The following is a 22,457-nucleotide window of genomic DNA, read 5'->3' on the forward strand; positions in this document are numbered from 1 at the left end:
ATTAACAACAATTAGCCCAGTATCTAGCACAAGTGTACCATAAACAATTAAGGTATCATTTCACCCACTAGCACTGTACATCTTCTGTAGAAATCACACAATGTAGCCTTCAGTGGAGTATAGCCTACAGCCTTAAAATAAACAATGCATAACCAACACATTTGGAAAGTCACTGGGAAATAGCTTGGGGAACAAATAGACAAAATTAAAATAAGATATTGATTCACACTGTGACAATGAGAAACAAACTTCAATAATAAATAATTAACTATATTCAATATAGTTCAAACAATGGACCTGAACTAAAAACTTACAAACCATCACATCCAAATCCCTGGGTCAAGACCAGATATGCAGTGAATACCTGAAGTTCCACATCCCGTTTGAAACGCTGGCTCAGTACATCCTTTAGTGATGCAAGCACATCCTGACGTGATGTCACCTGGTCAGAGAGCACTGTGGAAGAAAATGGATGTGCCATTACTTTCTTTCCATTTCTGAATATTGCCACATAATGGACATCCCAAAAGCAATTTTGGGGCTAATGATCTTTACAATTCAGAAGACACAGACAGAATAGAAGTGAGAGGGAGATTATAGAAAGGACATACAAATTCATGCATTTGAATTATTTGACACATCAGGTTAACAATGTTTTATTATTAGATGCTTGGTAAGACACTACTTCTCCCCAAATAACTCCTGACTCATTTATTTGAGATGGTCAATATAAGGCAATATAAACAGCATTTTGGATTATGGCAAACTATAAAATGTGATTTGGTGGCATAATAGTTATAATACAGGATCAGAAAAGAGTTGGATTAATGAGCTGAGTTGCAATGTTTGCAGCCAGTCAGTTTAAAGTTCAAAATAAATGCTACTATCAAAGTACATTTATGTCACCACATACAGTGCCTATAAAAAGTATTCACCCTCTTGTAAGTTTTCACGTTTTGTTGTCTTACAACATTGAATCACAGTGGATTTAAACTGGCTTTTTAGACTTTCATGACAAAGTGAAAAAAAATTGGTCTAAATTTATTGCAATTATTAAACACAAAATAATTGACTGGATAATTACTCACCCCCTTCAAGTCTGTATTTAGTAGGTGCATCTTTGGCAGCAATTACAGCCTTCAGTCTGTGTGGATAGGTTTATATCAGCTTTGCACATCTGGGCACTGCAATTTTTCCCCATTCTTCTTTTCAAAACTGCTGAAGCCCTGCCAGATTGCATGAGAATCTTGAGTGAACAAGTCCAGCCACACATTCTCAATTGGATTGAGGTCTAGACTCTGACTTAGCCACTCCAGGACATTAACTTTGTTGTTTTTAAGTCACTCCTGTGTAGTTTTGATTTATGCTTGGGGTAATTGTCTTGCTGGAAAACAAATCTTCTCCCAAGTCACAGTTCTCTTGCAGACTGCATCAGGTTTTCCTTCAGGATTTCCCTGTATTTAGCTGCATTTATCTTACCCCCTACCTTCACAAGCCTTCCAGGACTTGCTACAGTAAAGCATCCTCACAGCACGATGCAGCCACCAGTATGCTTCTCGTTGGGGATGGTGTGCTTTTGATGAAGTGTGGCATTTGGCTTATGTCAAACGTCTCAATTAGTCTGATGGCTAGAAAGCTCAATTTTGGTTTCATCAGAGCATAAAACTTCCTCCTGCTGACTTCAGTCTCCCAAATCCCTTCTGGCAAACTCTAGCCGAGATTTCATGAGAGTTTTTTTTTCAACAGTGGCTTTCTCTTTGCCACTCTCCCATAAAGCTGCAACTGGTGAAGCACCCGGGTAACAGCTGTTGTATGTGCAGACTCTCCCATCTCAGACACTGAGGCTTGTAACTCCTCCAGAATTGTCCTAGGTCTCTTGGTAGCCTGCCTCACTAGTCTCCTTCTTGCACTGTCACTCAATTTTTGAGGACGTCCTGCTCTAGGTCTATTTACAGCTGTGCCATATTCTTTCCATTTCTTGATAATTGACTTAACTGTACTGCAAGGGATATTCAGTGACTTGGAAACTTTTTTGCATCTATCTCCTGACTTGTGCTTTCAATACCTTTTCGTGGAATTGCCTGGAGTGTTCTTTTGTCTTCTTGGTGTAGTTTTTGCCAGGATACTGACTCACCAGCAGTTGTTTCTTCCAGATACAAGTGTATTTTTATTATGATCAATTGAAACACCTTGACTGCACATGGTAATCTCCATTTAACTAATTATATGACCTCTATAACCAATTTGCTACATCAGTAATGATATGGCATGTCATATTAAAGGGGGGGGGGGCAAACAATTATTTTGTGTCTATAGCTGTAATTAATTTAGATCACTTTGTAGAGATGTTTTCACTTTGACACAAAAAAGTCTTTTTCTGTTGATCAGTGTCAAAAAAGCCAAAATAAATCCACTGTGATTCAATGTCGTAACACAATTAAACATGAAGACTTCTGGGGGTGCGGGTGAATTCTTTTTATAAGCACTTTTTATTCTTTTTATTATCCACATTCACTTTCTTGTGGGTATACTCAACAAATCTAAAGAACAGTAACTACAACAGGATCAATGAAAGATCAACCATAGTACAGAAGACAACAAAATGTGCAACTGCAAATATAAATACTATAAATAGCAATAAATGATGAGAACATGAGATGAAGAGCCCTTGAAAGTGAGTACATTGGTTGTGGGATCATTTCAATTATTTGTAGTGAAGTTGAGTGAAGTTATCATCATTTGTTCAAGAGCCTGATTGATGGCTGACAGGAAGTAATTTCTTGAACCTGGAGGTGCGCGTCCTGAGGCTCTTGTGCCTTCCTCCTGATGGTAGCAAAGAGAACAGCACATTGCCTGGGTGGTGGGGTTCCCCGATGATGTAGGTTGCTTTCTTACAATAGTATTTCATGTAGATGTGTTCAATGGTTGGGAGTACTTTACCCATGATGGACTGGGCCTAATCTACTACTTTTTTTTTGTAGGATTTTCCATTCAAAGGCACTGGTGTTTCCATACCAGGCTGTGTTGAAGTCAGTCCTGGCCTGTGCTGAGAAACACTCAAGTATAGGACTGACTGACAGGTTTGGGGAACCCAATTTGTCAGTACAGCCTACTGCACAACACTGGGAAAAATCACCATCTGGAACATTGTCAGACCAGCATAGGAACCAAATTCTCATTGAGTTCAATTAGGTTTGTAAGTTCAAAGTTCAAAATAAATTCATTATCAAAGAACGTATGCCACCATACACTATCCAGAGAAGATAAATCCAAGTAATTTAAAGACTTGACCCTCTTCACCTCTGATCCTCTAATGAGGACTGGCTCATGAACCTTGATTTCTTCCCCCACAGACAACAACCTGCTCTTTGGTTTCACTGATGTTGAGTGAGAGGTTGTTGTTGTTTCAATCTCTCTCCTATATGCTGATTCTTCACCACCTTTGATTCGGCCAATAGTGGTGCCGTCAGCAAACTTAAATGTGGCATTGGAGCCTTGTGCTGCACTTATGCTGATCGTGATTATGGAGGAGATATTGTGGAGGACAACAGTTTAGGAATTCGGAGTTTAGAAGTTTAGAATGGGAAAGGCACCCTCTTTTTTGCATTATTTTTATTTATATTTCTAAAATGTTTTTATTTAACTTGGTGTTTTTTAAATTTTAATTATTTATAACTACCTCTAAATGTTGAAGGTACCTAGAAGCTTAAACTTAACAATACTCCATCCCCAGCTTTTCCTTCTATTATGAGGCACAGTAGTATATACTACACGGTAGTATAGGACAAGCCAGTGGCACTGTGAGGGTCATGTTTTTTGACTTCTCCAGTGCGTTCAAGAGCATCCGCCCTGCTCTGCTGGGGGAGAAGCTGACAGCGATGCAGGTGGATACTTCCCTGGTGTCATGGATTCTTGATTACCTGACTGACAGACCACAGTACGTGTGCTTGCAACACTGTGTGTCCGACAGAGTGATCAGCAGCACTGGGGCTCCACAGGGGACTGTCTTGTCTCCCTTTCTCTTCACCATTTACACCTCAGACTTCAACTACTGCACAGAGTCTTGTCATCTTCAGAAGTTTTCTGATGACTCTGCCATAGTTGGATGCATCAGCAAGGGAGATGAGGCTGAGTACAGGGCTACGGTAGGAAACTTTGTCACATGGTGTGAGCAGAATTATCTGCAGCTTAATGTGAAAAAGACTAAGGAGCTGGTGGTAGACCTGAGGAGAGCTAAGGTACCGGTGACCCCTGTTTCCATCCAGGGGGTCAGTGTGGACATGTTGGAGGATTACAAATATCTGGGGATAAGAAATGACAATAAACCGGACTGGTCAAGAACACTGAGGCTGTCTACAAGAAGGGTCAGAACTGTCTCTATTTCATGAGGAGACTGAGGTCCTTTAACATCTGCCGGACGATACTGAAGATGTTCTACGAGTCTGTGGTGGCCAGTGCTATCATGTTTGCTGTTGTGTGCTGGGGCAGCAGGCTGAGGGTAGCAGACACCAACAGAATCAACAAACTCATTCATAAGGCCAGTGATGTTGTGGGGATGGAACTGGACTCTCTGACGGTGGTGTCTGAAAAGAGGATGCTGTCTAAGTTGCATGCCATCTTGGACAATGTCTCCCATCCACTACATAATGTACTGGTTGGGCACAGGAGTATATTCAGCCAGAGACTCATTCCACCGAGATGCAACACAGAGCGTCATAGAAGTCATTCCTGCCTGTGACCATCAAACTTTACAACTCCTCTCTTGGAGGGTCAGATGCCCTGAGCCAATAGGCTGGTCCTGGATTTATTTCATAATTTACTGGCGTAACTTACATATTACTATTTAACTATTTATGGTTCTATTACTATTTATTATTTATGATGCAACTGTAACGAAAACTAATTTCCCCCGGCATCAACAAAGTATGACTATGACTATGAATAGTGATTAACACAATGTGATTAGAGCTCAGAATGTTCTGGAGTTCAGAGTTCATTTTGGTGCCATTCTGTAAGGAGTCTGTATGTCCTCCCTGTGGAATGTGTAGGTTTTCCCCAGGTTCTCTATTATCCTCTCACAGTCCAAAGCTGTACCAGGCAGGTTAATTGGTCATTGTAAATTGCCCTGTGATTAGGTTAGTGTTAATTGGGATTGTTAAGGGTTGCTGGAGTACCGTGGACCAAAGGGCCAACTCCACACTATATCAATAAATAAAATAAATAAAATCAGGGACGTTGCAGGATTGGGATCACCACGCAATGATACCTGGAGTCCAAACCTTAATTAGAGCTTAATGCTGAAATCAGTGTGCAGACATATTGAAACACTGGCTTTCTACATCCACGCTGGCTGGATGCTGCTGTGTGAAGTTTGCATGACAATTCACAATAATATGACTTTCTCCTGGGTGCATAAAGTTCCTACCACATGACAAAGACATGCTAGTTATAAGGTTATAAATGATACTCAGTGTAATTGTGTCCAGCATAATTAGGGAGGGAGTGGGTGGCATTGAAAGTCACTAAGAATACCTGAGGAATAAAATGAAATTAATGTACATGGCTAACTTTAACACAATGGACAGAAAGACCTGTTTCTGTGCTTATGACTATGACCGCAGGTGTGATTCAGAAGGAACAATGAGCAGTGACTCTGGTTTTACAGACTAAGTCAACATTGCCTGGCCCAATAACATGGAAGCATGAATTTCAATTTTATTAAGACAGCTGCAGAATTTAAAATCAGTTATTTAAATCTGTCTTAGCAATGGTGATCATCTTCATTCAATTGTCACAAAAACACTGTTGGTTCAGTGTTCTTTATAAAAGAAAATCTGTCTTCCATACCTGACTATATGCGATTCTTATGTACCAAACAATGTAATTGACCCTGAAGGAAGAGGACCCTGAAATAATCTACCACATTAAACAAGGAATGTGGAACAAACATTGGCCATTTCTTATGAATGACAAAAAGTAACTCAGGTATATCCCAAGTATGAGGGGTGATTGATAAGTTTGTGGCCTAAGGTAGGAGGAGTCAATTTTTGAAAACTTAGCACATTTATTTTTCAACATAGTCCCCTTCTACATGTGCACACTTAGTCCAGCTGTCATGGAGCATATGGATCCTTTCTTTGTAGACGTGGTCCACAGCAGCGGTGATTGATAAGTTTGTGGCCTAAAGCAGGAGATGAGTTATTAACTTCAAACTTTCTGCATTATCACTCAAAGAGTTGAACTGCACGTGCATGTAACGAGAGCATCTTGGACTTCCAGGTGATCCACAGCAGGTGTGGTTGATAAGTTCGTGACCTAAGGTAGAAGGAGATGAGTTATACAGCTCTCGTTACATGCATGTGCAGTTCAACTCTGAGTGATTACGCAGAAAGTTTGAAGTTAATAATTCATCTCCTTCTACCTTAGGCCACAAACTTATCAATCACCCCTGCTGTGGACCACTTCTGGAGGTCCAAGACACCGACTTCTACAAAGAAGGGATCCATATGCTCCACGACCGCTGGACTAAGTGTATAAATGTAGCAAAAAATAAATGTGCTAAGTTTTCTAAAATTGACTCCTTCTACATTAGGCCGTGAACTTATCAATCACCCCTCATATATAGAGCATAGAATATTACAGCATAGTACAGGCCCTTTGGCCCACAATGTTGTGTCACTCTTTTAACCAACAAAATGAATCTAATCAGCAGAAAAGACCATTAGTTGCAGAACTTGGAGAAAGAAATAGGTAGGAAAAATCATTAGATACTACCAATCCTGCAAGCTGCCTTTTCCAAAATGTTTCCAATAAACTTTCACATGGCCTGAATTTGACCAACACTCAACAATTTGAGAGGGCGAATTGCACAGAAGGTTCACATAGATCAGGAAGGTTTCCAATTCATCTTAAGTTTTCTACCTAGCAAAGCCAAAGCCGAACAAACTATGCCATTTTAAATGGATCCAACTAAAGTGTACCACCGCATCATGTAGAAACTTCAGCACTACGCATGCTCCAAGTACTCTGAACTAATAATCTGCTTCACTGCTATTCAATAGTAGTCACATCAACATGGCCGAATTCAAGTCTGAAGACTGAGGGTTGATCCCATCCTGATGGAAGACACAAGGACATTGTGTGAGCTGTCCTTTGGGAATGTCAGTTTAACTGCTCTAATTTTTTTTTCTTGCTGATGCTTACGATCCCATTATTCCTCAAAAACAAAAGTTGGGATCTTTTCTGGTCTTTCTTGATTAGATTCTCCTGCAACCCACGGAAAACATGTCATTCTAGTTAGATAGATCTGGTGAATGTGTTAAATAGCAAATATATTATAATTTAAGATAGAAGAAGCTGCATTAGGAAAGGATTTTTAAATGGGCACTGTTACTGAATTTGACACATACAAGTAAAGCTTAATAAGCTAATAATGTCTTAACTGGTTTGCAAGCAACATATGTACTTTAACAGGCAGGTAACCTATATCAGATAGACTGCGACTATTTAAAAATATATTGCAGTAAAAGGTGTGTGATCTTACAACACTGGAAGAGATAGGCAATATTTCATCATGTAAAAAAATAAGCATCAATTTTACATTCATTTTTCTGCTGTTCTGGCACTGAAAATAGTATAAGTTGTAAATAATAATTATATTGTTGAGAAATGATATTACTTGACACAATAAATATCATTTTGCTTAATGCCTCCATAATTACGAGGCAGAATGTTAATTCACCTTGACTCTGGTGGGGGGAGGGGGGAATTGTATAGTACATAATAACATACTGCAGTTTAACTTCATGACAAAAGCAATTTGACCTACCTACATTTTCATGGAACAGGTGGAGGCACTCTGGTTATTCCAGATTAAGTTCTGCACCAAACTCAAAAACATATAAAATCTAAAAATCTATATTTGCGGTTCTTTCATGAAAATATTCTCCCAACTCTTTTTGGTATGCATGTAGACAAAACAAATGGCTCATTCAACCCACTGCATTGAATGAGTACCAAACGCATGAATATGTCGCAACCTATCTTCTTTAAACATTCACTGTACTGACTATTTCTTAAAATTGCCCGGTCAGAATTTAATTACACAGCTAAGGTTTCTCTAGGCAGGGCATCCATCCAAAAAGTTACAATTCATCAAGACAGAAGAATTAGTTTTGCAAAACTACACTCAGATGCAAGGAATTGTTGTCCCACTTTTCTGGTTTAGTGTGATAGAAGATGTCTATTTATCATTCCTGCAATATATACTTTAGCCTTCAAAATAATAATTTCCTGAATATGCTTTGTTAGTTTGCTTTTACTTGGTTTGTTCATTTCTGAGATAAATTTTTTAGTATATTTTTCATTTACAAATTGGTTACAAATTAAACAGCATGGAAAGTATCCCACAACTTGTATCTGTGTCCACATGCTGGAGGAGAGAAAGATAAAGTGACTAAAGAGGTTTATGAAAACTCTCCTTTATTAGCCACAGCATGAAATATAAACATGGAAGATAAGCTAGGACCACATACAATCTACTCTGATGAAGAGTCTTTGACCTGGAACATTAATTCGACTTCTCTCTATGTAAGTTGCGACGCTCAAATATTTCCTGAATTTTCTGTTTTTATTTTGGATATCCAGCATCTTCAGTTCTCTTTGTTTTCAATTTTTGTGCCAAATAATAGAATACATCTCAAATAATCTTATTGTTCTGATCATCCCGAAACAGGAAATTGGTAATTGCATGAGAATGGACAGAATATGGCTTAGGTTTCGGTTTTGAAATAAACGAGGCAGAGGGAAATTTAACTGCAAACTAATTTGAGAGTCATGGATAAGAATAGATCTACCTCCACCCTGCAGAAACATAACTGAAGAGATAGATATAAAATGTAGTAGAACTTGAGGACTGATCTTCTTTTCCCATCCAGTGATAGGGGCCTACAACTGGTTCCTGTACTCCCTTCGCAATCACCTGTTCATTGGAAATATATTGTAATAAAGTGTAACACATAAATAAAGTGAAAAGTGTTTTGGGGTAGTAATAGAAATAACATTATCAGTTTGAAAAGTCTGCTGGGCTGTGGGTGCCAGTATACTATAGTTTCATGACAAATGAAGATATGAAGGCTCTTTAATATTCCCCATGTCAAAAGGATTAAAAAGAACTTAGATATGCACTTGAAGTGCCACAGGCTGTGGACCTAGAGCTGGAAAACAGAACAAGGCTGGGAATTGAATTGACTTTATTTCTTACATCCTTCACATACATGAGGAGTAAAAATCTTTAACATAACGTCTCCACCTAACTATGCAATGTGCAATCATAGTAATTTATAATAAATAGAACAGTCAATGTAACATAGAAATACACTCAAATCAGCGTGAGTTAAATAGTCTGATGGCCTGGTGGCAGAAGCTATCCCGGAGCCTGTTGATCCTGGCTTTTATGCTGTGCTACCATTTCCTGGATGGTAGCAGCTGGAACAGACCACGGTTGGGGTGACTCAGGTCCCCAGTGATCCTTTTTTCACACCTGTCTATGTAAATGTCCTGAATCATGGCAAGTTCACAACTACAGATGCGCTGGGCTGTCCGCACCACTCTCTGCAGAATCCTGCGATTAAGGGAGGTACACTACCCATACCAGGCAGCAATGCAGCCAGTCAGGATGCTCTCAGTTGTGCCCCTGTAGAAAGTTCTTAGGATTTGGGGGCCCATACCAAACTTCCTCAATTGTCTGAGGAGAACGAGGCACTGTTGTGCTTTTTCACTACACAGCTGGTGTGTACAGACCACGTGAGGTCCTCGGTGATGTGGATGCTAAGGAATTTAAAGCTGTTTACCCTCCCAACTCCAGATCCATTGACGTTAATAGGGGTTAGTCCGAAGAGAAGCAGCTTTTACTGAATCCGTACTTTCATTATGTGCTGAATTTATTCAAGCCTAATATGTCCAAACTGACCTATTTGACTTATTATTTGTCAATTTAATTGTGGTTGTGTGTGGTGCAGTGCGGTGTGTTGTATATACTGTGTGAACTTGAACTTACTAGTTTAGGAACTCTTGTCCTGTTACCAATACATTAGCATATTTGCTTAATTAAACCAGTACTCTACATATGATTTAACCAACTGCCTACCTACTGAATATAACCTCCTTATATTTGCAATCAATTCCGAGCAATAGATTTGTTCCTTGAACTGAGAAAATCATTTATTTTCAGTGAACTCAAGTTGAGAATTAGGTTAATATGTCCCCCTACACAGTTAATAAATGATGTGATAAATATATATTGATATTGAAGATAAATTGGCAGATGTCTTGTCTGAACTTAAATGCTTTAAACTGTTTTCTTTAAAAATGACAACTTACACTATTAATGCTATCATCCCTTGTGAACTATGGAGTTGTGCAGAACTCCAGCTGTAGTCAGTGTTACAAGGTACCTTCAGATAAATTGTCTAAAAGGCCAATTAACTTATGTTCTACTTTATTGTTCCAAATTTATTGCAAAGTCAGTATGAAGTTTAAAGTATCATATAACAGGCTATGAATAATCTAAAATGGAGTTGGATAAAAGCATCTTACATTCTGTGACTAATTTACTACATAAAAAATAGTCCCTATCTTGCAGTTTCACGCAAATTCATTTAAAATATCCTCAACCACGATGGCAGTTTTACATTAATACTGATTACAATGTATCCTTTTATTAAATTTTCTCAATCTGACCAAACAAATATATGTCATGAACAAAGGCCCTTCACAGTGCAGTGAAATCTAGGATATTCAACTGAAATAGCTTACCTGTTCTTACAAGATAGGAATCGAGTTCATTAACGTCACACACAAAATTCTTGGTTGTTGCAGAAACTGTAGTTTGGGTTGTCATGGGAAAGGGTGGTTTTGAACCTGTGCTGCTGGCTACTGCAGTCGTGGTAACACTGTTTGGGGTAGCTGTGAGATTGTGGACTGGGACTGTGGTGGTTGTTGCAGGCAAAGTTTCCACAGGGTTAGGATTTGAAGAGTTTCCAGTTGATGGGGGAGGTGGAGTCAACAGGAGAGAAGCAGAAATCCGATGAGTCTCTGTAGTTGATGGGAGAACATCTGGAAAGACATGTGGGGTTGAAGTTGGAAAATAAGAAAATGGCATTTCAACAGTAGAGTTCAGAATAATTAAAGGATCTGTGGTGATAGCAATTGTAGAAGATATCAAACTGATACTAAGTAGCGTGACATTTGGCAAAGAGTGCACTAAACTTTCAGGAGTGCGATCAGCTATTGTAGTACTATTGGCAGTAAAAATTGACTCATAAACAGATGGTATTAATGTGGGTTGTACTTCATCAATTGAAGGTGACAATGCCTCAAAGAATGAGGTCCTTTCAAAAGTACCACCGGAATAAGGTTTGCTAAATGAAGATTCAAGCATTATGACAAGATTTGTACTATTATTGTTTTCTGCCAACAAATTAGATGTTGTAGGCTCTGGTTCTATAAATGTGGACTCCTGTGTTAAAATACTAGATAATGTTCCAGGAGACACTGTCTCAAACGTTGCTGGAGTTTCTATCTGTTGCTCAAATAAGCTTGAGTATTCAGTCGACAAAACAGAACCCGATTCAGTCGACAAATCATTTCTCAAAGATGAAACAAAATCCACTGAAGAGTCTAGCCCACTAGTTGGTTTAAGGGAATCAGTTGCTATGAAATTTGTTAAATAACTTGTAACTTGTGGAGGATAACTTATATTTACATTCAGTGATACTGTTGGTTTCAGATCCATATCAGCTACAATGAATGAGAAATTCTCATTGACTGTAGGTACCAATACTGGGGATTCACTTATCAACACAGAAGGAGTAACTGAACTAATAACTAAATTATCCTCAAATGACGAAAACAGTTTCTGATTTAAGGAATGGGTTGTTGGAGGATTGATGGTGTTGAAAGATGAGGAAATCAACAAAGGCACAGACCAAGCTGGGAGTTTTGTTGAAACAGTTGGAACTGGCCTTGTTAGAAAATACGTGTTGTAGACTTGGGATTCTAGTAAATCTGGATTAAATGAATCAAAAATCAAGTTGGAGGTTGGAACAAACTCAGCAGTCTTTGATATGCTGAGTGTTGTCATTTCTGGGTCATCACCAGATCCAAAATCATTATCAAACAACTGTGTATGAAACAAGCCATGTGAAGAAGGTATAGCTCCATGAGTAGAAGGCGATGAAAGCGAATGAATGGAAAGCATTGATCCATTAAATTCAGTTAACATCACTCCATCGTTCATTGCATTGTTTTCAGATAAAGCAGCATCAGATGTTGCCATTGGAGGCAAGGCAGACATTGAACTTGCAGAAACAAGTTCTGGTGTTAAAGCAATATGAAAAGTTTCAACTTGATCAATGGTAGATTCTCCAACGATTTCAAACTTTCCTGTGCTATTTATTAATGCAATGCCATTTGAAATTGGAAATAGCTCATTTTCTCCTTCCGTATAGTTAACGGGGCTCTTTGTTCTATTGAATGCCACGTCAATGTAATTCAGCAGAGCTGTTTCACTGTTCTCCTTCAGAAGCTCCAAGCTGTTCCAATTTGTTGGTGTCGTCATGACAGTGGATTGCCATGTACCGTAGTTACTGACCGAAAATGAAGAAAAGAATGAACTTACAACTTGAGATGATTGTGCACTTGGTGGCAGAATCGGCATTGCAGACTTAGCTAGAAAGGATACTGATTGAACCAAATTGGAACTGGAGAAAAAAACTGATGAGATAAAAAGATCTGACAACTGACTGGTGGCTTTATTTTTCAAAAAACTAACAGATACTGATGATACTGCTGTGATTGAAGGCAGTGGCATTGTTGGCTGAAATTCTTCAGTAATGACTGTGGTGAAAGATTGTGATAAAGGGACCACATCCAGGTTGCTATAAGCAGCTAAGGATTCTAAGTCATCAGAGAGCACAAACTTTCCTGACCAGCTGGTATCTTTTACTTGTGTTGTGGTCTCTTCAAAGTTCAGGTGAATTTCTTCTTCCAGATTCAAACTGGACTGCAAAGTTGACTGCATGGAGCTTGTGTTTACACTTTTGTCCTGCTTTTTTATTATTGAAGCATCCAATGTGTCATTCAGTCCCAAACTTTGTTCATGCACCATGCTCGACAGTAATATGTGGCTGGAGAAGTATTCATCTGCAGGTGAACAGAGAAAAAACAAACATGACCTGGCTGAAATTCAATGTAATATAAAACATACATGATGTATGCAAAACATGGTTTGGGCCATTTTATTCTGATTATTATTGAATTTTGCAATTGTAAATTTGTACACATATTTTTGTACCTAAATTAATTTACAGAGAACAATGTAAGAAATCATTTTCTTATTAAGCATGGATACAGGTACTGAAAGTCTTAATAACTGCATGCAAACATTTACAGAAAAGAGTTCTGAAATCAGAAAGAGAAAAAGAACATTTTGAAATAATAACAGGTGAACTTTGATAATTTCTTAAATAGTTTTGAATTGTACACTGTGTAGTCATATACACATCAATAAGACTAACAAACGTTTAATCCAGTCAGGTAGCATTAATTGAAAATTAATTTCTCATGAGAACAACAGAGAAGCTCCTTTGGTCATACTTTAAACAGTCCCACTGAATCCTAAACATTTAGATGGAGAAACAGCTATGATATTGCTTTGTCACTTCATTTGAAACTTGACTCTACAAGTGTAGCAACACAGATATGAAATCGAAATACGAATCATGTTCTTACAATCTGCACAAACCAAAAACACGCTCATTGCAGGAACAAAAGTAGAAGCAATACAAGGACATGAGCAATGCAGAGAGCTTTAAACACTAGATCCAATTGGGACTATACATCTTAAACAATGCCACGAATAAACATGACAAAGCGCTTCAGAGAAGCTGGCATAAACATTAAAATCTAGCATATTATTGGCAGGAACACAAGAGGGAATGCAGAAGCTGGAAATCTTGAGCAAAACACACAAAATGCTAGAGGAACTCACCGTCAAGCAGCGTTTATAGAGAAATAAACAGTTGACATTTCAGCCAAGACCCCTCATCAGGAACAACGATTAAGTCATTAGGACTTCATTTGTCCTGATGAAAGGTCTCCGCCCAAATTATCGACTGTTTACTCCCTTCCATGGACGCTGCCTAATTTGCTGAGTTCCTCGAGCATTTTGTGTGTATTGCACATACCTCTGGCAGGCCTGAATAAGAGTCTCAAGAGTAAAGACACCAATCAAATTAGTAACAGTGTGCAGTCTTTAATCAAGGAACACATGTAAATCTCAATCTATTACAGATCTACCATTCAGAACTCAAGCATTTCTAACATGGTTTACATTTTTGGATCTTGAGGTGGTTAAAAAAAGCTGCCATAAGCGCTTTACTACTGAACCAGCTGGAATCAAATTTCAGCTATAGATCAGCATTGGTCCTGTTTAGTAAGCTAGGAGACTAGGCTTGTTGAGGAGCTTCAGCAATGGAGGACCTTCCTAAGGAACAGCAAGAGTGAATGATAAACTCCTAACAAGTAGAAACACTACCAATTAATTCCAAAGTACCTCAAGCCGACCAAACATTGATACACCTATGAAGAGATGCCTGTGTATCTTCTAGAGCAATACATTGGGCACATTATGTTGGAGGCCAAAACAAAATGAATCACACACTCTTAAAGGATGTCAGCAAGAACTGTGACCTTTCTGTGTACTCCGAGCTGATATAGAAATGCCCAAGGAGCCCTGAGGTTACTCACACTCTCCTAAAAACCCCAGAAAATATTCTCAATGAGTCCCAGCAAAACTACAGCATCCCCATCAAGCAGAGTTAATTACCATCACATTTGCTGTGGAAGCCTAGCAATTACTGATATAGGACTAAGGAACCCAAGCAATTAACAGTGCACTGTTGAGGAGTCCTAACAATTACTGGCAAAGCCCCAAGGAGCCCCTGCAATTTATGGCATGCTGCCAAGGTGCCCTAGCAATTAGCAGCACACTCCTTAGAAGTTCGAGCAATTACTGCCACACTTCCAACTCCTGCAATTAATGTTACACCCCCCTGGAAATGACTCAAAAAACTGGCAAATTTCCAGAGTGTTTCTGTCAATAATACATTCCTGAGATGTTGCTCCAAACACAAGCAAATCCCAAACAGGTGTCTATAAACAGGCATGCTCCTACCAAGGCCCTGAAAGCACTAGTACATTCTTGGAGAGGCCTTGCATCTCCTGCAAATCCCTACAAAAATAGTTATTCATCCTAGTGCAAATAAATCTGAAAGAAGGTAACCACTGTCAATACAAATTTAACTCTAATCAATACTAGCAAATTTCAAGACCCCTCACAATCTCAATCTCAAAAAGATAGCACTAGGTAACAAAAAATGTAGTTCTATTAGCAGATCAAGTACATTTATGAAGAAATAATTATGTCCAAATATTTTTCAACCAATATATCTGAACTGGCAGGAAATCTGACTATTCTGTGTTTTTCTGAAATCTCTTTAAAAGCTGGGAGTGCAAGTGTGCCCCTTAGCTCAATGAAACTCTTGACAGTGTTAGATGTGATTTTACAAGAAGCTAGTTGGCAAATGCTACAGTTCACTATGTTGTTTCTTTATATGATCCTTTGAATGACTACATTCAAGAGTGATCTGGGATAGTATTCCTTTCTTCATTAGTACCAATGATCAACAACGTGTGCTTTACTAAAACACTTCACTATTGTACCACAGTTGTGTGCATCATTGTTTTGAAGTAATTAAGTGATTAAACCAGTATCCAGAGACTTGGTCTTAATCTGATGGCACATGTATTTCCACAACATTAAGTTAAATTTATCTGCAATAAAAAGAAACAAACCAGTGGGATTAACTGTGACCAAAATCCACCAATTATCTTGTTAATTTAAAGTAGTTTGGCCCGAAGTTAGCATTGCAGTTCATGAACTAATTTGGGCTGGGCAATAACTGCTAATCCATCTCATGAAGGCTACATCCTAGGGGGGGAAAAAAGAATTTGGACTGATGATCAAGAACTTGCATGGTTTAAGGAGCATCTCAGAGGCAGTGCTTTTTACTATAGGAATTCCAGAGTAGAAGGCATAGCTAAAATTAACAGCATTTAAGAACTAGCCCAACAGAAATATGAACTGAATATAGGATGTACAATAGGTGGATTGCTTACTGATTCCACAAAATTTGTTTTGCATTTATCATGTAATTACTCTATTACGTTACACATTTAGTTTTGGCCCTTTTATAGTTCCTGCAGAGCTGTCAGTAACTGGCAAAGTTTGAAATTTTAATATTGTCAATATTAATTGGAGAAAAGAAAACTCTTAATGTATAACTCTCTTCTAAACTGACATGTTAATCTGCCAGATTCACCACCCCTCCCCACCCTTCTTATTTTAGCGAAACAAAAACATGGGTTCTAGTTCCACAACTCAGAATTAGAAGTATAATATCACTGACATGACAAGAAATATGTTTTGTAGCTACAGTGCAAGACAAGAATCTATAAATTATAGAAAACAAATGAATGCTGAAATGGTTGGGGGGAGGAGAGGAATAAACTGAGCGCATCATTGAGTGTGGGCCTTCTGGCTCCTGTACCCCCTCCCTGAAGGTAGCAATGAGGAGAGGATGTCCAAGATAATGAGGGTTCTAATTGAACTTAATGAACTGGTAAGTTTTCTAGTTACAAGGCATGCATAACAAATTCCTCAAATCTTCAAAATGTACTCAACAGTACACTTCCAAACTTGCTCATTAATGTAAAGAAATATAATCAGCCAATCATGTGGCAGCAACTCAACGCATAAATGCATGTCGACATGGTCAAGAGTTGTTTTTCAGACCAAACATCAAAATGGGGAAGAAATATGATCTAAGTGACTTTGACCGTAAAATGATTTTTGGTGCCAGATTTATGGTGCCCATCTCAGAAACTGCTGATCTTCTGGAATTTTCACGCACAACAGTCCCTAGAGTTTACAGAGAATGACGTGAAAAACAAAATAAAAATCCAGTGAGCGGCAGTTCCGTGGGCGTCTTGTCAATTAGAGGTCAGAGCAGACTGGCTCAAGCGGACAGGAAGGTGACAGTAACTCAGATAACCATGTGCGACAACAATGGTGTGCAAAAGAACATCTCTGAATGCACAACATGTCAACTCTTGAAGTGGACGGGCTACAGCAGCAGAAGACCTTAAGTACGTGGCCACTTTACTAGGTATAGGAGGTACCTAAATAAAGTCTCCACTGAGCGTATTTTCCAGAAAATGTCACTTTCAAAGAAACAATTCATCATTTGTTGGAATCAATTACATTAATGAAGAGAAAATGAACAACAAACACCAAAAATATGGAAATACACAACAACTGCAAAACAAAAGGTTAACTGATTTTTTTCAGAGAATCTTTAGCCTGGACAATAGTATGAATACTACTTTCCTCTGATTTCTCTCCTAATAGTTTTATTAAAAATTAAACTGCCAGGCTGGATTAATAATGAAATTCTGTTTAAATATGCTAGAAGAAACTAAAAAACATCAAACTTTTGAGGTTCATCATATACTGGAGTTCAAATAAACGATAAAATGGCAACAAGTAGAAAGCGCCAAACAAATGGCCTTCTCTGTCCTGTACTTCGTTCTTTCCAGATGTCTTTTTAACAGTTTAACCATAGTGTTTTTCAAATGAATTCTGCAGATCCTAAACATATCAAATGGCATACAGATCATTCATTACAGCTAGTGCTATATTTTGTTTTAAAGAATTGCACTCATTCAAACCAATGTACAAAGAGAAAAGACAACACAATTTTTTCTTTAGTAACTGTTATTTCATATGTACCAAGTACAGTCCAATTATTTCATACCAATATGGAGAAATCTTTCAGTTCTGATTGGAAACATGAATCAAATGAAAATAGTTCAACTGCAAATTGAAACATGCAACTACTGTAGTTAAATAAGCAGTTACCTTCCACTGGATACCCAGCATATTATTCTGTATTATCTAATTGACAGAGTATGAGAAACCAGCTAAGCCCAAGAAACTAAATATTTACTAAACTGCTATTTAAAAAATTTTATCAATAAAATTCAATGCTGAGAAAACCACTATATTCAGAAGAACACTAATTATGCCTATTCCCCGAACAAAGTTATGTATCTCTGTTATACAGAATATCTTCTCTCAAACTCCTGAATTAACACTAATAGTAGGCTTCTGACTAACCTTCATGTGACGGCCTGTCCTTAGAACAGCAAGTCTGACAGCAAGTGGTGATGGTGAATCTGAACTTAATGGAGATAGCAATGCTGAAGCCAAAGTTTCTTCTTGGGTGATTGATCAAGAAGGCATAAACAAACAGCTGGACAACTCACCTTTTCTTCAACTCAAAGCTGTTTATAAACAAGCATTTGCCAACATGTGGTTACAAAACTGTTGCTGTGCTGAAGCTGAAATTGTCAACTTTGAAGATGTACGTTGCTTTCTCAACACCCCCTCCCAAAAAATCTCCTTATTGCAAGTTGTTATGGTGATATTGGCTCCATGCACACTCTACTGTGCAAACTCCAACAAATCCTTCACCTCATGACTCCAGTAACTCTCCTAGCATCATCCTGATATATTCCATCAAACTCAGCCATGTTTGGCAAATTGACAATGATTCCTTGGAGATACTTCAAGTTTGTAAACCAACCAAGCAAAAACACGTACACACTTGACTGTAATTTACTACATATACTGACAGTTTAGTATATTCCAAGAGGTACTGAAGAGTTCCAGTTTTCTTGGTTTGTAACACTTTTTCAAGCATCAAACTTGTTATTATCGCTGTACTCCAAAATGATATAATAAGCAGTGCAGAGAGTAAATCTTGAATGTAATAATGGCACCCTAGTCCATGGGTATAACAATAAAATGAGATTAAGGGGTTTAAACCTTTCCTGGATGTTATCACCCATGTCTTCAATATTAACCAGATGTCCAGCTGCATTGCTGACGATAACTAAAACCCTGTTGTGTTATATTTCACACAATATAGATCAAGTAAGTGGTAGAGCGAAAACATGATATAATCATGGAAGATTAGTGCCATTATCCAGAGTTTTTGTTAGATTGTCACAACTAGAAGATCAGTGTTTGATTGGGTTTATCTTTAGTTATCCTTGTTAAAGCAATCTTTATCTGGAAGTTTGGAGTAGTTTTCTCATCCCATAAGATTAACGTGTGCAAGGACATCCTCCTCCAAGAGGGTCTCATCTCTGTTAAACAGTTGTTTAGGTGAATAGCCATATTCCTTGAAGATTTGCTTCAGTTACTTTGGTTCAGCTAAATTAACTAGCGCATGAGCTATTTCATGAACTAGTATATAGATCTCCATGCTTCTTGGAAAATTCAGTATTGTTGAATCCATCACATTCCCTTATCTTCTTGCCATAAAGGTTCAATTTTTCCTGGATCATTATCTCATCAAACTCTGGTTAACATCCAATTAATTCTAATCTAACTCTGTACTTGATTTTTCATTCCTCCATTATAATATCCCTGCTCTTCAAAACACAAAGCATTTCTGGTGTAATGTTGTGCTAAAATTGAGGTCTATTTATAGCAGTCAATTATGACGAAGGGTCTCAGCCTGTAATGTCGACTGTACCTCTTCCTAGAGATGCTGCCTGGCCTGCTGCGTTCACCAGCAACTTTGATGTGTGTTGCTATGTCAATAAGATGCAGTTTTTGCCTCAATAGGTCCTTGACAAATTTCTGTAAACAGCAGCGTATTTCATCACTACTATTGGACAAGAGTCTTGTAATCTTCTTTGATATTGTTGTGTTTAGGACTGCAATTGCTGCTTCTGGCTAATATTGATAAAATCTCTCTTCTTCATTCCCATAGCAGCAAGCATTGTTTGTTGCAGTGCAAATTGCTTTGTACATCAAGGACATGCATCCTTAATAATCAATCACTTTATAGCAAAAGCTAGCCAAATAAACATCTATAAAGTGAGGGATATTGTATCTATTCAACTATGTGAAGTAAACCCACTAAATAGAAGAAAGGTAATTAGAAGCAATGGAATTGAACTAGGAATTTTCAAAAAAATACAGTGTCAGTACACTTATCCAAATTTCCAAAATCTGAAAACCTCAAATACGAAGTTTTTTTGAGCGCTGACATGACATCACAAATGGAAGATTTCACAAGGCGCTGGGAAGGTTCTCAGATAATCATCAGGACTCTGCGCACTACAGATAGCTTTGAGGTGTCCTCATATATGTAATGAACAAAATTTAATGAAAAATAGAAAAATATTACATAAAGTGGAAAAAGGAAGATTTCAATAGTGCATTGAAAGAGTAAATTCATTAGCACTGAAGTGAACATACGCCGCTTAACAGTATACTGATCTTGAAACAAGCAAAGATCAGAATCAGATTCAGGTTTAATATCACTGGCATATGTCGTAAAATTTGTTAACTTTGTGGTAACAGTATAATGAAATACATAATAATAGAGAAAAAAGATTGAATTACTGTTAAGTATATATGTCTTAGGTGACGGGCCCTTAATGAAGGACACCACCTTTTTGAGGCACCACTCCTTGAAGATGGCCTGGATTTTACCTAGGCTAGTATCCATGATGGAGCTGACTAATTTTACAACTCTCTGCAGCTTACTTTGTTTTTGTGCAGTAGCCCCTCCCATACCAGACAGTGATGCAGCAAATTACAATGCTCTCCACAGTACGTCTATAGAAATTTGCAAGCGTTTTTAGTGATATACCAAATCCCCTTAAACTTCTAATGAAATATAGCCCCTGTTGTGCCTTCTTTATAGCTGCATCGATATGCTGTGTCCAGGTTAGGTCCTCAGAGATATTGACACCCAGGAACTTGAAATTGCTCACTCTCTCCACTCCAATCCCTCTTTGAGGATTGGTGTGTGGTTCCTCATATTAGCCTTTTCTAAAGTCCACAATCAGTTCTTATGTTGAGTACAAGGTTGCTGCTACTCAACCACTCAACTAACTGGTGGTACACTCTCTCGCCACCATCTGAGATTCTGCCCACAATGGTTGCATCGTCAGCAAATTATAGATGGCACTTGAGCTGAGCCCAGCCACACAGTCATGAGTGTAGAGGGAATAAAGCAGTCAGATTAGCATACATTCCTGAAGTATATCAGTGTTATCAGTGAGGTGGAGATATTATTTCCAACCTGCATAGACTGAGATCTTCTGGTTAGGAAGTCCAGGATTCAGTTGCAGAGAGAGGTACAGACACTCAGATTCTGGAACTTTTTGATCAGAACAGTAGGAGTGATGGTGTTATACATTGACCTGTAGTTAAAAGCAGCATCCTGACATACAGTGGTGCTAGAAAGTTTGTGAATCCTGTAGAATTTTCTCTATTTCTGCATAAATATGAACTAAACTATGATCAGATCTTCACGCAAGTCCTACAACTAGATAATGAGAACCCAATTAAATAAGTAACACAAAAACATTATACTTGTTCATTTATTTATTGAGGAAAATGATCCAATATTACATGCATGTTGGGAAAAGTACGTGAAGCTCTGGGGTAATACCTCCTTCAAAGGCTATTTGGGGACAGGTGTTCCAATCAATGAGATGAGATTAGAGGTGTGGGTTGTAGGGGTGCCCTGCCCTATTAAAAAAAGGCACACAATTCAGGTTACTGACAGAGCCTGCTCTTCTCAAGAAAGATCTGTTTATATGCACCATGCCTCAATCAGAACAACTTTCAGAGGACCTTAGAAGAAGAACTGTAGAGATGCATGAAGCTGGTAAAGGCTACAAAAGAATTCCTAAAGACTTGGGTGTTCATCAGTCCAAAGTAAATTAAATTGTCTACAAAGTCTACAAATAGAAGAAAATTAGTACTGTTGCTACTCTCGTTAGGAGTGGGCATCCTGCAAAGATCATATCAAGAACACAATGTGTAATGCTGAAGGAGGTGAAAAAGAACCCAAGGATAACAGCAAAAGACCTGCAGAGATCTCTAGAACTTGCTAAAGTCTCTGCTCATGGCCATCAAACTTTACAACTCCTCCCTTGGAGCGTCAGACACCCTGAGCCAAAAGGCTGGTCCTGGACTTATTTCCTGGCATAATTTACATATCACTATTTAACTATTTATGGTTTTATTACTACTTAATTATTTATGGCGCAACTGTAACGAAAACCAATTTCCCTTGGGATCAATAAAGTATGACTATGACTATGTGTCCACTATAAGAAAAACACTGAACAAGAATGGTGTTCATAGAAGGACACCACAGAGGAAACCACTGCTCTCCAAAAATAACATTGCTGCATGTCTCAAGTTTGTAAAAGACCACCTGGATGTTCTACAACATTTCTCA

The 22,457-nt window shown here is 38.2% G+C and overlaps 1 protein-coding gene across 1 annotated transcript in view; it reads right to left on the reverse strand.

Moving 5' to 3' along the window:
• si:ch211-1e14.1 (UPF0606 protein KIAA1549) overlaps nucleotides 1-22,457 on the reverse strand; it is a 280,906-nt gene that overhangs the window by 132,759 nt on the left and 125,690 nt on the right. Inside the window, exons 2-3 of the mRNA XM_063059529.1 lie at nucleotides 10,816-13,203; nucleotides 365-456 (exon numbers count right to left, since the gene is read on the reverse strand). Of these exons, the coding sequence (XP_062915599.1) occupies nucleotides 365-456; nucleotides 10,816-13,203 (2,480 nt within the window). The remainder of the gene's footprint in view (nucleotides 1-364; nucleotides 457-10,815; nucleotides 13,204-22,457) is intronic.

Source organism: Mobula hypostoma, chromosome 9 (genome assembly GCF_963921235.1).
Source record: "Mobula hypostoma chromosome 9, sMobHyp1.1, whole genome shotgun sequence".
NCBI lineage: Eukaryota > Metazoa > Chordata > Chondrichthyes > Myliobatiformes > Myliobatidae > Mobula > Mobula hypostoma.